The sequence below is a fragment of the Galeopterus variegatus genome, unplaced genomic scaffold, assembly GCF_000696425.1.
Source record: "Galeopterus variegatus unplaced genomic scaffold, G_variegatus-3.0.2 Scaffold1902, whole genome shotgun sequence".
In the NCBI taxonomy this organism is placed as follows: domain Eukaryota; kingdom Metazoa; phylum Chordata; class Mammalia; order Dermoptera; family Cynocephalidae; genus Galeopterus; species Galeopterus variegatus.
In genome coordinates this window covers 51,478-65,095 of record NW_007728013.1, presented here as the reverse complement: position 1 = coordinate 65,095, position 13,618 = coordinate 51,478, and the positions used below count along the sequence as shown (strand labels likewise).

General features: G+C 55.5%; 2 protein-coding genes across 4 annotated transcripts in view; one reads left to right on the top strand and one right to left on the bottom strand.

Moving 5' to 3' along the window:
• PGS1 (phosphatidylglycerophosphate synthase 1) overlaps positions 1 to 13,618 on the top strand; it is a 51,949-nt gene that overhangs the window by 27,632 nt on the left and 10,699 nt on the right. Inside the window, exon 9 of one of the 3 annotated variants that reach the window (XM_008579501.1) lies at positions 896 to 1,017. The exons of 1 other annotated variant lie outside the window; for it this stretch is intronic. The gene's annotated coding sequence lies outside the window, so the exon portion shown is untranslated. Of the gene's footprint in view, positions 1 to 895; positions 1,018 to 13,618 lie in introns of those variants that run through there. One more of the 3 variants, XM_008579503.1, reaches the window with a different exon arrangement.
• DNAH17 (dynein, axonemal, heavy chain 17) overlaps positions 496 to 13,618 on the bottom strand; it is a 64,315-nt gene continuing 51,192 nt past the window's right edge. The window contains exons 38-47 of the mRNA XM_008579506.1: positions 13,104 to 13,252; positions 12,106 to 12,233; positions 11,054 to 11,281; positions 8,873 to 9,064; positions 5,350 to 5,529; positions 4,796 to 4,978; positions 3,663 to 3,845; positions 3,070 to 3,213; positions 2,323 to 2,548; positions 496 to 988 (exon numbers count right to left, since the gene is read on the bottom strand). Coding sequence (XP_008577728.1) covers positions 741 to 988; positions 2,323 to 2,548; positions 3,070 to 3,213; positions 3,663 to 3,845; positions 4,796 to 4,978; positions 5,350 to 5,529; positions 8,873 to 9,064; positions 11,054 to 11,281; positions 12,106 to 12,233; positions 13,104 to 13,252 — 1,861 coding nt within the window. The 3' untranslated portion in view covers positions 496 to 740. The remainder of the gene's footprint in view (positions 989 to 2,322; positions 2,549 to 3,069; positions 3,214 to 3,662; positions 3,846 to 4,795; positions 4,979 to 5,349; positions 5,530 to 8,872; positions 9,065 to 11,053; positions 11,282 to 12,105; positions 12,234 to 13,103; positions 13,253 to 13,618) is intronic.

The window sequence follows — 13,618 nt, the reverse complement described above, 5'->3', positions numbered from 1 at the left end:
CCTTGAGAGAAGGGAATGATGCCCGATGAGATGCTGTGCATGGAGGCGATGGCTCCTATTTGTGAGGAAATGCTCTGTCCCCTCTCTGGTGGGTTGTTCTCATGCAGAGCAGGCCAAAGGGTTTGACTGCCGCACCCTAACCCCACATGCTGCTTGTGTTAAAAAATAAATAAACCTGGGGCTGCCCATTTAGCTCAGCTGGTTAGAGCGTAGTCATATAACCCCAAGGACATGGTTCAGATCCTTGTACAGGTCAGCTGTCCCCACCCCTCACCACCAAAAAAAAGATCCATAAAAAATAAACCCAAATGACACCCTCCCCTGCTCGCCGCTGGGAAGTCAGGATTTGGGATTCTTGCAAACAGGAGCTGCCGCCTCCACAATTCTTGTATTTCAGTAAGAATTGAGACCTCAACCCCAAGTCTGTGCCAGGCCCCATGGTGACCATCAGGCACAGAGCTGAGGGCCAACTCAACGGAATCAAATGAGCACAGCTAAGCGACACCAACTGCTTTAATGTGTAATGCCTCTTCATGCTAACCTCCACCCCTGGATTGTCCAGATGTGCTTGGTTACAAAGCACCTTGACTGTGTAAGAGAACAAAAAGCAACCCTCAGTTCCTGTAATGAAAAGAAGCCGCTGTCATAAGGCTGAGTTTCTCATTGGAAATTCTAAGTTGTGGTTAGGCCGCTGATCTGGCCCAGGGGAGCGTGGGCTCGAGGCAGGACCCAGGCGCAAGCTAAACCTGTAAGAGCAGCGCCACGGCTGCCAGGATCCACCTGGCCGCCTTCTCCTTGGTCTTCAGGTTGAAGGTCCAGACGTAGGTGGGGCCGCGGATGCGCGTCTTGTACACGGGACACTCATAGATATTCTTGGTCTCCATGCGGTCCACAGGAATGGCCTTGATGAAGATGACAGGCATGGCCGGCGTCAGGTCTTTCAGCCGCGCCTCGGCGATGACTCCAGTCTGGGTGTCCCAGCGCGCTCCTGTGGGGACAGCACAGCTGAGGGTCAGGGGGCCTCGGTGAGGTGACTGGGTCCTGTCTGGTGTGCGGCAGTAAGTGGGGGGGCCCAAGGGGCAAGGCGTGGCCCTTGCACCACCCCACCCTTTGCAGAGGTGCAAGTTCAGACCAGGTGCCAGGGGCTGGACTGGCACAGCAATTGCTACACATGGAGTTGTAAACAGAGGACTTTGTGGGTAATTAAGTGCATGTTGTAGCTGCCCCGAGTGTCTCGAGTATTGCCCTATGCACTGAGGAACAGTTTAGCACTAAAGCTCTTCAGGTCCATCCATTAACTTTGTCGTGTTTTCAGACCCTATCTGTCAGCTTTCTTAATTTCAATGGCAGGAAACCATAACTCCAGCTGAAAACTACAGGTGATTAGCGTTCCCTGGTTCCCGTCATGTGTAATGTCTACTCTGTGTGTACGTATACAGTATAAATAACTATATGTATATGCATATATAAATATTATTTGCCTTTAACCAGACTGCTGTTATTTCTACTCACCCTATTTAATGATGTTTATATTTCCTGTCTCTAATTCCAAAATAAATATGAGGAATGGCTGCTGCTGTGCTTGTCTTCAGTAATGTGGGAACGGGGTGCCTGAGCCTTGGCTGGCCCGGCCCTGTCACCCCACAGGTAAGGGGGTGACATCATTCGTTGAGTGGGACAGGTTTGTGGTGGAGTAGATGTTCAGCTCAATGTGGGTCTGAGGAAATGGCCTGCCTCACTGTCCTGTCTGCCACCTCTTGCCCGTAGGACAGGGCTGACGTGGGAGTGAATTCTAATGAGCACCCTGGCTTCTCTTTCCTCTTCCGCTGTTGGGTCCTGGCCACCAGATGGCCTCACCCTGGGCTCCCGAGGATGGGGGCAGAAGCTGACAGAGTGGGTGGACTTGGGGCAGGAGCACCAGCAGAGGTGGGCTCGTGGCCGAGGCTCAGCTCGTGTGCCCTGTAGCCCTCTCACTCACAAAACGCACGTCCACCCTGGCTCCCTGCTCCCAGGCCAGGAAGGGCAGAGTTCCTCATTGCCTGTAAACAGTTGTTAAGCTGTCCTCACCCAAGCACTGCCCTTTCCAGTCAAGCAGAGCCCCGGCTGGCGGACGGGAGTTTGCTCCCCTCCAGACCTCTACATGTTCTTGGAATCCCGTCAGCCCTCCCTAGCGGTCAGTGTGGCCGTGAGCCGACACGCCACTCAGAGAGTGCCTCTCTCCCATCTGCCCCACAGCTTGTGCACTGTCTGTCTTTGCCAAGAGCTCCTCCGGCAGTAGGACTGGCTCTGGAAGCTTCTGCAGACAGGTCAGGGCCTGGTTACCTTCCATGAAGAGCCCGTACACGTAGGAGCCCTCCCGGGGGGGAGCTGTCACGTCCTCCCGGTTTTTCTTGGTCACTTCCACAGACAGACACATCTTGTCCAGGGGCCACTCGCTCTTCCTGGCCGTGGACTGCATGATGGCCGTGAGGAAGGACTGTGGGTTGAAGAACCCAGCCAGCCACACGGTGGTGGGCAGGGCAAAGTCTGTCGTCCAGGCCTCGAGCTCCTGGAGGGAGACCCATGCTGCTGAGAGGAGAGGGTGCAGGATGACCTGGGAACACTGGCCGGGCTGTTGCTGAGCCGGGCACCGAGTGCTTGACAGGGATCAGTGGCGCCCAGCCGCCTGCCCGGGACAAGCTCTGCTGTCTGGCTCCATTTCAAATGAGGAAACAGGAAGAGAAGGGTCAAGAAGGGAATGGTTTAACCCTGGAGGATGATTTGGGAGCCTCGTTACTGACAGAAGGCGTTCACCCTGAGAGCTCACTCGAGCTTCTGCGCTCTGGGCAAGAGCTGATGGAAGCCACTCTCGCTTCAGGCTTGCCAGTGTTCCTCTTAACGGAGGAGACGCCCGCACTGTCAGGCCATCTGAGTGGCATGCACTGGGCCCTTCCGGCCCTGCTCTGACACAGGCCAGGCCAGCAGGAGCCTCCAGGGCTCCACAGCCATGCTCCTGTGGGCAGGCCAGGCCCTGGCACTTAGTCCTTGGGTCTAAGACAGGCAGCAGCCCCAAGGGAACATTGTGCTTACCCTGATGCGGAGCAGCAGGTCAGCATACCAGGCCGCCAGGCCCATCATGGAGGGGTAGGCCCGGGCTACCCATGTGTCGGGCACGGTGTCATAAAACAGAGCTGTGGACAGGTCTTCCATGTCAGTCGTGATGGTCAGTTCCCCCTAAGGGACACACAGACAGGGATACAGGGGAGCCCAGGCCATGCCACTTGGCACAGGGCAGAAGTGGTCAGGCATATGCCTTGTTTTGTCTGCTTTTGGGAGGATGGGAGAGCCACCCGCTCCAGTGTGTGTCATGTGTGTCATGAGCTGTGTCAACACTGTGGCTCTGTGCGGTGCCTCTGGAGACACTCTACGTCAGGGCCACAACCAGCGTTTCCTGCCAGGGAACAGTCCAGATAACTTCCTGTGGCTTGTTCTGGAATGCCCAGAACTCCAGACCAGGGAAAGAAGGGGGTAAGCAGTGACACGCTAATCCCCAGGGGCCGAGTCTCTGCGAGGCCTGGGGTCTGCTGTTTGTGCCGCAGTCGAGCTGGTGAGTCAGACTGTGGGGGCGAGCCTGCTTCCTAAGCCAGGTCCCCCGGCCGGGCGACCCTTTTACTTTTCTTTACCTTCAGCCCCAAGTTCAGCTCCTTTAGCGAACGGCGCATTTCGTTGGTTAGGATGTTCATTCTTTCACATTCTTGAAAGGCGACCACCACGTAGGGAGTCTTTTCAGCTGCCTTTGCCATGATCTCAGCCATGTTGAACACCTCCGGAATCTTCTCGAGGATGTCATCCAGCACGGCCTTCACCTGGAAGTCAGTCCCCAGCAGCCCCGTCACTGCATCTTTGCCCAAGCAGAGGGCCCAGAACATCCACAGACCCGAATCCCGGAGAAGAGGGAAGAGGCATGCGGGGTCATAGGATCCCGTCTGATGAGGGGAAGGGAACCTGGGCCGACAGGCCGTGTATATTCTGTTCCCACAGGCAAGGCTGTGGCCCCGTCAGGCCACCCTGGCCTGGGGCCTCCAGACATTTCCAAATGCACTGGCTTCCTTCCCTCTGTCAGATTCACCCAGTGGTCACAGAACTGTGACTTTGTCCTCCCAAGGAGTGGCCCACTGTCTGTCAGGAGATTTCTAGTTTTAATCATTAGATGGAGAAAAGATCACGGGCTTGATAGCAATAAGGGCCTTTCAGTCAAGAACTTGGTCAGTGTACTGTAAAGCCCAATACTCAGCTAACATTTGATAGAACTTTTCCAGAATATATTAAAGAGTGCGAGGTTGCTGATGCCTCATGAGATGGCACAGACAGGCGAGAATTTTTTAAATGCTCTGACATTCTCTGAGCCTCTGTATGCTTTGAGTGTTATTGGGATCTGCCGTTGCAGTCGCCTGAGCTCGTGTGGAAGGACTGTCCTGGCGCATCTGCACTGTCCTGTAAGAGCCATGCCTGCTGCTCCTGTGCTTGCAGGGCAGGGCTACAGAATGACAGGTGCCCTCCTGAGCCCTCAGCCAGTGTCATCACAGGACTAGGCCCATGGTTCTCACACTGAGCCTCGTCAGGGACAGCGGGGGACCTGTCAGCCAGTTTGGAGGGCCCACCCCAGAGTTTCTGCTTCCTGAACCCAAGCTGGGGACAGAGTGCACCTCGCTAACAAGCTCCAGGCTGCTGCCGGTCAGGTCTGCGCTTTGCTACCCCTTCCCCTCCCAAGCCCCGTCTTTCCCCTGTCGCTGGGAATGGATACGAAGAACCCTGCCTTTTCCTCGCGAGATACTCCTGTGCCTGCTCCCGAGTCAGTCTCCTTGGGCTGCATTTCCAGGACAGTGCGGAACAGCTTCTCTGAGGTGACTGTCAGAAAGCCAATCTCCGCGTTGGGGTGCAGGCCATACAGATAGGGACTCTCGGGGGGCAGATTCTCGTCGATGTATTCATGGTAGCCCTGGAAAGAGGGGCGGTTTGTAAGCCGGCTGCCAAAGGAAAGCTGTGTACACCGAAACCTGTGTCCTCTGTTTATTACGCATTTCTCGCCAGGACGTTCCACCCACATCTTGCCCTCTGTACAAATCCCACTTGCTCCCTAACCCCCGCCATGGGCTGCCCCTTTGCTCGCCAGCTACATGAAGGAAATTCCCACCCCCTTCCCAGAGGCTGCGCCTCTCATCCGGTCTCTGTCACTGATGTTCCACCTGTGAGGGAGGCTCTCGCGGGGACCAGCCAGGACGGCGTCAGCCTCTGCTGCTGCTGCTGCGTCACGGAGTGAGCTCATGTTTACCTTGTCATCCGTCCCTGAGCAGGAACATCTCTCCTTACCTTGTAGTCCAGGTTGGGGGGGATCAGAAAGCCCGGGGCCAGCAGGATTTCTCCCTCCAGCATCTCGGCCCGGATGTACTCGGCCAGGTAGGTCCTGCACAGCCGGCGATCCCAGTCGTCCGTGATGTGGCCGCCGTACATGATTTCACCAAAAAGGTAGCGGAGATCATCCCAGGGCACCTTAGGAAGGATGAAAGTGGTTAGGGGAAGGTGCCCGCTGTCCCTTTCTGTCTTTGAGGCTTAGGCAGCCATGCGTGAGGGCCCTGAGTCTGTGCCGCTGCATCTTCGCCTGCCAGCTCGGCCTCCCAGTGGACCTGTTACCACTCAGCCCCAAAGGCCGCCTTCTCCCCTTCCATGCCACTGTTCCCTGGAGTCTGACTCGGCAGTCAGCCCCTCCGTGACACTGTCTCCCTTTGGCTTCTCTCATGAGGGGCCGTCCAGCCTCTCTCCCAGTCCTAGACTGTGCTTCCACCGCCGGCTTTCTCTCTGCACTAACCTTGATGGTGACTTTGGCAGGGCTCTTCTGCTGGTGCCGTGGGGCTAGAACAGAATGTGCTCCCTCTGCCTTGTCCTTTCATCTGTGCTCACAAACATGGTGCTGGCTGTGACCCCGTCCCTTCACAGTCCACTTTTTTTTTTTTTTTTTGGTGGCTGGCCGGTAAGGAGATCTGAACCCTTGACCTTGGCGTTATCAGCACCATGCTCTAACCAAGTGAGATAGTCGGCCAGCCTACACTCTTTCAACAAAGGCAGCTTAGTTCTATGTGGCTCGAGTCCTAACTCTCGGGCATCCTGGATCCTTTCAGCCATGAAGTCCATTTTGAAGTCATATCTTCAAAGATGTATCAGGCGGGTTTCCGTACTGACCCCACTGAAGTTGTCCTGGTTCCGAATTTCCTTGTTTATTACATATTTCCAAGTAGCTCTTGCTCATGTGTGCCTCGGAGGTCTTTGTAGTAGCATAGATGGCTCTGAGCAAGTCATGTACCTGATGCAAACTTCAGCTTCCCAGGGCTGTGGGACAAAGACCACACTCTGTGTGGCCTGCCGAGCCTTGTCTCTTGCTGTGTCTCCGCTCATCCTGCCCTTCAGCTGTCCCCGCTGTTCTCTCTTCTTCCTTGCTGTTTCACTGTACACCCTTGCCCTCAAGTGCTCGCCCCACGTCCTGCAAAGCCTGGCTCCAGTGCAGCCTCCTGCCACCCCCGTGCCCCTGGCATGCAGCTGGTTCTCGTGCACCGTGCCATCCAACAGAAGTGCAGTGGGAGCCAGGGGTCCTTCTAACTTCTCTAACAGCCCTTTCAGAAAAGTAAAAAGATCATTCCAATGTGTAATCGGTATAAAAATTAATAAGACCTTCTTACATTCTCTTTTCAGTACTTTACACACGCCCAACCTCTCAATTTGGACTCACCGCATTCCACGTGTGGCCCATGGCCAGCTGCTGTCCCGGTCGGGGCCCATGCTCGGCCACCACTTCTGCACACGTGCATTTCCCCAAGGATCGCAGGTCTTGGTGTTACAGGGTGGCACCCTAACCAACCGAGCTAACCAGCCAGCCCAACTGCAGCTCCTTACAGGCAAGGTGGACATTCGTGTAATGTTGTGACTTCCACAGTGCCCTGCCTAAAAGAGCTATTTCTCAAATACTGGCGAGTTAAATTGAGTAAGAACTCGTTGATTAATCTATTGTCTGTTTTAGTCTCATGAATTTTTAGTGAAAACATTAATATTCTCCGAATTGTCATTTTGTGATTTAGAGATATTTTCCTCTGCTTGGTTATCTTGGTTGTGTGCTGAGCTGCTTTTCTGCGTCTTACTTGTTTGCTTTAACAGCTGCATCTGCTTTCCTGTGAAGCAGGAGGAACCCACCCCCCACTCTGCCTCTTGTCCCCACACACTGCCTGCTGGGGATAGTCCTTTCCTGCAGAGGGGAGGGGACCAGTGGAACTAATGACCAGGGAGGGGTGTGACCTGCCGGATAGAACGTCCCGTGTGCTTTGGAGGTACAGATAGCAGGCCTCTTCCTGGGAAAGTCTGCACAGGTCAGCCTGTGTTTTTAACAAACACTCCGGCTGATTTTTGTCTTCCGGCTCGTGTGGGAAGCACTGACCTACTTCCTCAGGGTCGGAGGACTGACCAAGCCATGGCCGTGGACAACGTCATCGCAGGTGGTTACTGAGGTCAGGCGTATTGGCGCTATGAAGGGAGAGTGAAGGGAGCTGGTGGCACATCTGCACACGGGGAGAGGCCCCCGGGACATGCTCTCGGACTTGGATGGAGAGGTAGGATCAGCCAGTGCAGGCCTGATTGGAGCACCGTGCTCAGAGGGATGCGGGGTCCCCGAAGCGCGCCAAGTGCCCTCTCATGGATTCTTGGCCAGCTTGGAATCTGTACGTGCGTGTATGAGCCGGGGAAGTGGTGCAGAAACGTCTTAAAGAAATTCTTACAAAACTGTTCCTCCCAAACTGACCTCCCCAGAGGGAACTCTCCTGACCACGACAATGAGAACCCTCCTTAACCTCTTCTCCTTGTGCACGTGTAATGGTGGGAATGGTAAGGTGTGCACCTGTTTTAGGTGAAGTGCGCCCCCATCAACCTGCTGATGGAGACCACCGTCGTCCGGGCCTGTCCCATGAGAGCTCGGCGAGCCGGCTCCTGGCCCAGCTCTACCCGCTGCTTCTCCATGTGAGGTGGTGACTACTGCTCTCTCCAATTTATGGGGGGGTGGGTGGTTGTGGCTGAGCCTTAGGGGGATTTATAGATGGAGCCACCAGGCCTGAGGGGTTTATGCCACTTACGGAGGGGGGCCCCTCTAGTAAACTGCAGTGCTGGGATTCAAAACCCCAGTCTGGTCCCAAACCTGTGCTCATAAACCCCAGGCCACATGTGTCTGCCCACTCTGTACCCTGCTCAGCCCCCTCGGACGTGGCTGCTAGAGTTTCTGGAGGACGTGCTGGCTTTCTTTTCAGTCCTCTGTAGCAGTTTGCAAGTGACATTATGCATTTATTCTCATTTTCCATGAAAATGAAACGAAGGGCTCCCTTCTTTCCAAGGAGGTTTTTTTGGACCCTCCAGACCCCGACAGAGCCCCAGTGGAGGCCCACAGCCCAGGAAGCCCTGCGTGTCTGCTCCGTCGTCCCAGGTCACGCTGCCAGGGGTGCTGGGGTTTCTGGGGCACATCCCTGTTCAGATGCAAGATGAGCAGATGCCTTTGAGTGGACCCCCGCAGTGTGCTCATAGCAGCAAATTGCCAGAAAGGAAGTGCAGGAGGAGGTGGCAGCGGACTGGGTGGTGACAGTCATGTCAGGTTGTGAGGTGAGTTTTATGTTTTTCAGATTTTCTTTGGCTTATGAAACCTACTTAACATCTTTCAGACATAAGACGGAGAACAGTTAAAGAAAGGGAGGGAGGAGGAGGATGGAAGGAAAGAAGGAGGGATCGTGTCCAAGCCGGCGGAGGGGGACGGGGAAGGGACCGATTTGGGGGTGGCCAGGTGCATCGGCACACTGATTTCATCCCTCACCTTGGTGTTGGCCTCCAGGTAATTGTAGAGCACGTTGATGGAGATGGTGAGGTCCCCGTTGTTGAAGGGGTATGACCTGTTCCAGCCCTGGGCACCGAACTTGCGCCTCTCGGCCACCACGGCATGGAAGTAACACAGGGCGAAGAGGATGCACTTGAACTCCACCTCTTTGGAGCACATCTCCAGGGTGTCCTGGGGGTGACATGTTCCGTGTTGAATGTTAACAAGAGGAAGAGGGAAAGGGAGAATTTTACACAGGAAGGCCCCAAGTGGGGCAAGAGCCCAGGCTTTGCAGCTGCGGTGGAGTGGGCGGTGGTGGGGTCAGCGACAGAGCCACCGATTGTCTCTGAGCTGGTCTCTCTTCAGACGGCCACGCGGGGAGCTGTCCGCAAAGGCCGAGGCAGAGCTCGCTCGCTTGTTTCCTTTAGAAACGCGGTTTTACCACTTTTTCATGTTTACGACAAGTTGAATTATTGATACTGATTTCTAATAAAATATTCCCAAATACTGGACATTTCAGGACTTATTTAGTAAGAAATGATGTTCCTCTGTAACCGTCACCATTCCGCATCATTTCGCATACAAATAGTATCCCAAACTCTTTAAAAACAGTTGGCGAAGTCTTCCTATAACAGGGAGGGGTGTTGTTAAGCAAACCCTTTCTTTTCTAGTGGCCCAGGGTAGGGCAAATGCAGTCCAAATTCTGGATCCTAGATCTCTCTGGGTTAGTGAAATTTTACTGATTAGTCTTTGCTAAGTGGGGGGTGGGAGGCTCCTGAACACACAGAGGCTTCAGGAAGCTGCGCAGCAGCCGCTCTGTCCCCCAGAGGCATCAGCCTGCTCCAGCTGGGCCCCTCTCCTGCTCTGCCCTCCCCCTCCTGCACTCGCCTGGGAGCCGCTGCTTCTCACAGGCTTCCTCCTACTCTTCCCCCTTGCCGAGCTGCTTCACAAACCTCTTCACCTGGCTCACCCCTGCACACCGCAAGCAGGCCTCAGCTGCCTTTTCCTCCAAAAGGTCTCCTTTGGCACCCACCTTCCAGCCGGAGACTGGATTAGATGCCACTCCTATGTGCTGATGGGCACAGGGCTCCAAACTGGCTGGAAGGGAAGGCCAAGGTCCCCGCCCACCGTTGCCCCACCCCCACCTTTCACTGACCGAGACTTCTGCAAAATACAATAAAAATGAAATACTAAAGGAAAAACAGCATGTGCTCAGACACACAGCCGTGTCAAATTGCTACAAAGCTCACTAGTGCAGCAGAAAACAATGAGGAGCCAACAGGATGAGTACAGAGCTGGGGATCTGCAGAAGGGAGTGACCCCCGTGCACAAGGGTGGCCAGGGAGGACTGGAGGATTGTGAGGTTTGGGTTACAGGGAAGAGTCAGCTGAGCACAGGCTCCAGGTGGTGGAGGGGACCCAGCCTGGGGGCTTGGTGCCCTGGGTCCTCAAGGCCTTCGCCCTCTGTCCTAGGGGCAGTGCAAAGCCACTGCAGTTATTAGCAGAGGACGACCAAGCCAGCTACATTTTGGCAGCTTTCCTGCTGATGGTGGTTGGGGGAGGGGACTGAAGGCGACCAAAGGGGTCATGGAACCAGAGCCCGAGGCCCAGTGAGGACGTCTCACCATCTTCCCACCAGTCACCGATTGCCTCCGGCAGTGGGTGCTGTGGCCTTCAGACCAGCGTCATACCTCGTGAGACCGCAAGCAGGGACAGGGCCGTGGCCCCAGGGAGGCTGATGGACCTTCAGGAGCCACCTGTGGGACTCGGCCTTGTTTCAAGGGCCCAGTGGTGACTGGTTAGCTCACCATCCCCAGACGTGATGAGCAGCGTTTACCTGGGCCGGCTTGCAGGCCCGTGAAACCCATTAAAACAATGTGCTCCTGCTTTACAAAGTTGTAGGTATTAGCGTGCCATAGCACTTGAAATCGTTTGCCTCTTGCACAGTCTTTCAGGAGTGTAGGGGTTTTGCAACATGCTGTGCGTGTGTGCACAAGTGTACTGGGGAGACAGCAGGGTGGGTGGGTCCCCCTGTTCACAGGGTGACCCTTGGCTTCACAGGCCCAACTCCTTCCTTTCATCTGGGCCCTGTGGCTGCTCAGGGGATGTGGGGACCGACGCTGGGCCCAACACTGGGCCCAGGCACAAGATGGGGGAGCAGCCTGAGCCGGTGCCACCCTACCTGGGTGAAGAGGTCCAGGGCCTTGTGCAGGTTGGCGTACATGCCCGTGGGGGGCTCGTTGGTGATCTTGATGGCGTTTTCCAGGATGCCCTGGGGGATGATGTGGGACTCGGGACTGGGGGCCGGCTCTGCGCTGATGAACACGCGGTAGTCGCTGTGGCTGCCTGTGCTGTAGCGCTCGACCTTCTTGTCCAGGGTGCTCAGCCAGCGGGCCACCAGGTGGATGTTCTGCAACCGGGACCAGGAGTGAGCTGCCCGCACACGCCTCTCCCCCAGCCCTGGGCCCACAAGGACGGCTGCATGGCCATGTCCCCAGGAGTGGGCAGGGCTCTTCCTGCGGGCACCCCACACTCGCCACCCGTCCCCCCAGCCAGGTGCTGGGCATGCCGGGATATTTTCAGCAAAGCGACTGAAGCCCCAGAGTTGATTCTCGTGCTCAGTTAGTTCAAAACCTCCAGCCTTATGGGGACTCCTCCGTGTCCTCCCTGGCACAGGCTGACGTTTTACTCGCATGGTCCCCGCCCTCCTCCTGAAGCCAGGGGCTTCACACAGGGCCCGGCCAGGCCCTGGGGACTGAGGTCAACACACACTGTGGGGTCTGTGGAAGACGTGGCAGGCTCGGGGTCTGTGGGGCCAGCTGGGGGCTAGGAGGGGCAGGTGGGCCCAGGCCGAGGACGGCTGGTCGTGCTCAGGTTTAGCAGACATGGGGAGAGCGTCTCCTGGGCGCTGTGGCCTTGCTGCCTGCCCCAGGCAAGGGGGAGGAGGAGGAGGATGCTTTTGTCGGCCCAGTGGGTTTTTTTGGGGGAGGGTTTTTTTTAGGGGTATTCTGGTATAAACCCCAGTGTGCTTTCATGTGGGCCATCCTGGTGCCCGCCCCACCACCCAGCTGACCAGGGTGCCAACAACTTGGGGGCCTTCAGTGGGCTGTTGAGTTCCCAGTCACATTTTTGAATGTGAATCTCATGACCTGCTTTCTTTCAGGCCTCCTGGCCTGTCCCCAGGGCCACCTTAGTGAGGGGATCCCTCACCCTGGCGATGCCGGCCCCTTGTACCTGCAGAATGACCCAGTGTCCATTCTCTGCAGCCACGTCCAGGGCGTTCTCGGCCACCACCTCTTGTCCCTGCCCCAGGGACACATTATGGAGTTTTCCATTGTCTATGGTAAATCCCAGCTTTTTCCCTAAGGAAAAGAAAAACAGGAAAAGCATGGGGATGATTAAATGATGACGGTTAGGCTCTGTGATCCACAGCTGGGAATTCCACACACCTCCCCGGGTTTTTTTTATTGTGGTAAGATAAATATAACATAAAGTTTAGCATTTTAAAAAACACCTTACAGTGTGCAATTCAGTGACATTTAGTACATTCCCAGTGTCGTGCCACCGTCTATCAGGTTCCAGCACGTTGTCGTCACCCCAGAAGGAGTGCCCACACCCAGTAAGCAGCCCCCCCGCCCTGCCCCTGCCCCTGGCAACCACTGATCTGCTCTCTTTCCCTGTGTATTTACCATTTCTGGGTATGTAGTATAAATGGAAACATGCACTATGGGCCTGTGTGCCTGGTTTCTTTCACTTAGCGTGTTTTCAAGGTTTGTCCACGTCATAGCCCACGTCAGGGCTTCCTTCCCTTTCATGGCTGAGTAATACTCCATAGTGTGGATGGACCACGTCTTGTTTATCCATTCATCAGCTGATGGACATTTGGGGTGTTTCTACCTTTTAGCTATTGTGAATGAATGCTTGTCTAAAGTGTTTTCAGTTCTTCCGTGTACCCAGGAGCGGAATTGCTGCGGCCTATGGTAATTCTACACGTAACTTACTGAGAAACTGCCGAACTGTTTGCCACGGCAGCTGCGCCATTTTGTGTTCCCGCCAGCACTGTACAGGGGTTCCCATTTCTCTCACCAACCTGTCGTTTTTCTGTTTTCAATGACAGCATCCTAGCAGGTGTGCAGTGGCCTCTCGCTGTGGTTTTGACATGCGTTTTTCTGTGGCTGACGATGCTGGCACATGCCCCACTTCTGAGCACAGCCCTCGCCCGCTGCACTTACCCAGGGCTTCCACATCTTTCAAAGGGTCCACGCCCGGGGAAAGGATGAAGAAGATGGGAGTGGAGGGGCTGCTCTCCTTGTAGGACTTAGAGAATTCAACGCTCCGGCCTTCCACAAACTTGCTGCCCATCTTCTCCTCCACAAAGTTCCTGGGGGCAACGTGCTTTGTCAGACCAAAGGCAGTGGGAGCTGCTGCTCTGGGCCAAGGGCGAGGGGGCTGGGGTGGGCCACGGCCCTGGGTGGAAGGAAGGGCCATTTTCTTGGTGGACTTTCTTAAGCAGAGAAAGTCTTTACAGGGCTTTTCTTCCTGCAAGGCGAGGGCTGTGCGTGCATGTGGGGGGGGTCTGTGTCTTCCACCCTGGCTTTATCTGCTGGGGACACTCTTTGTTTCCGGAGGGGCCCTGCAATGCTCCCCTCCTTGGAGTAGGTGCAGGGAGAGGTTGTCTCTGAACTGATGTCACCCCTGTTTGGAAAGGCACACAAGGTCAGCCGAGCGGGGTTGAGAAGTTAGGAAG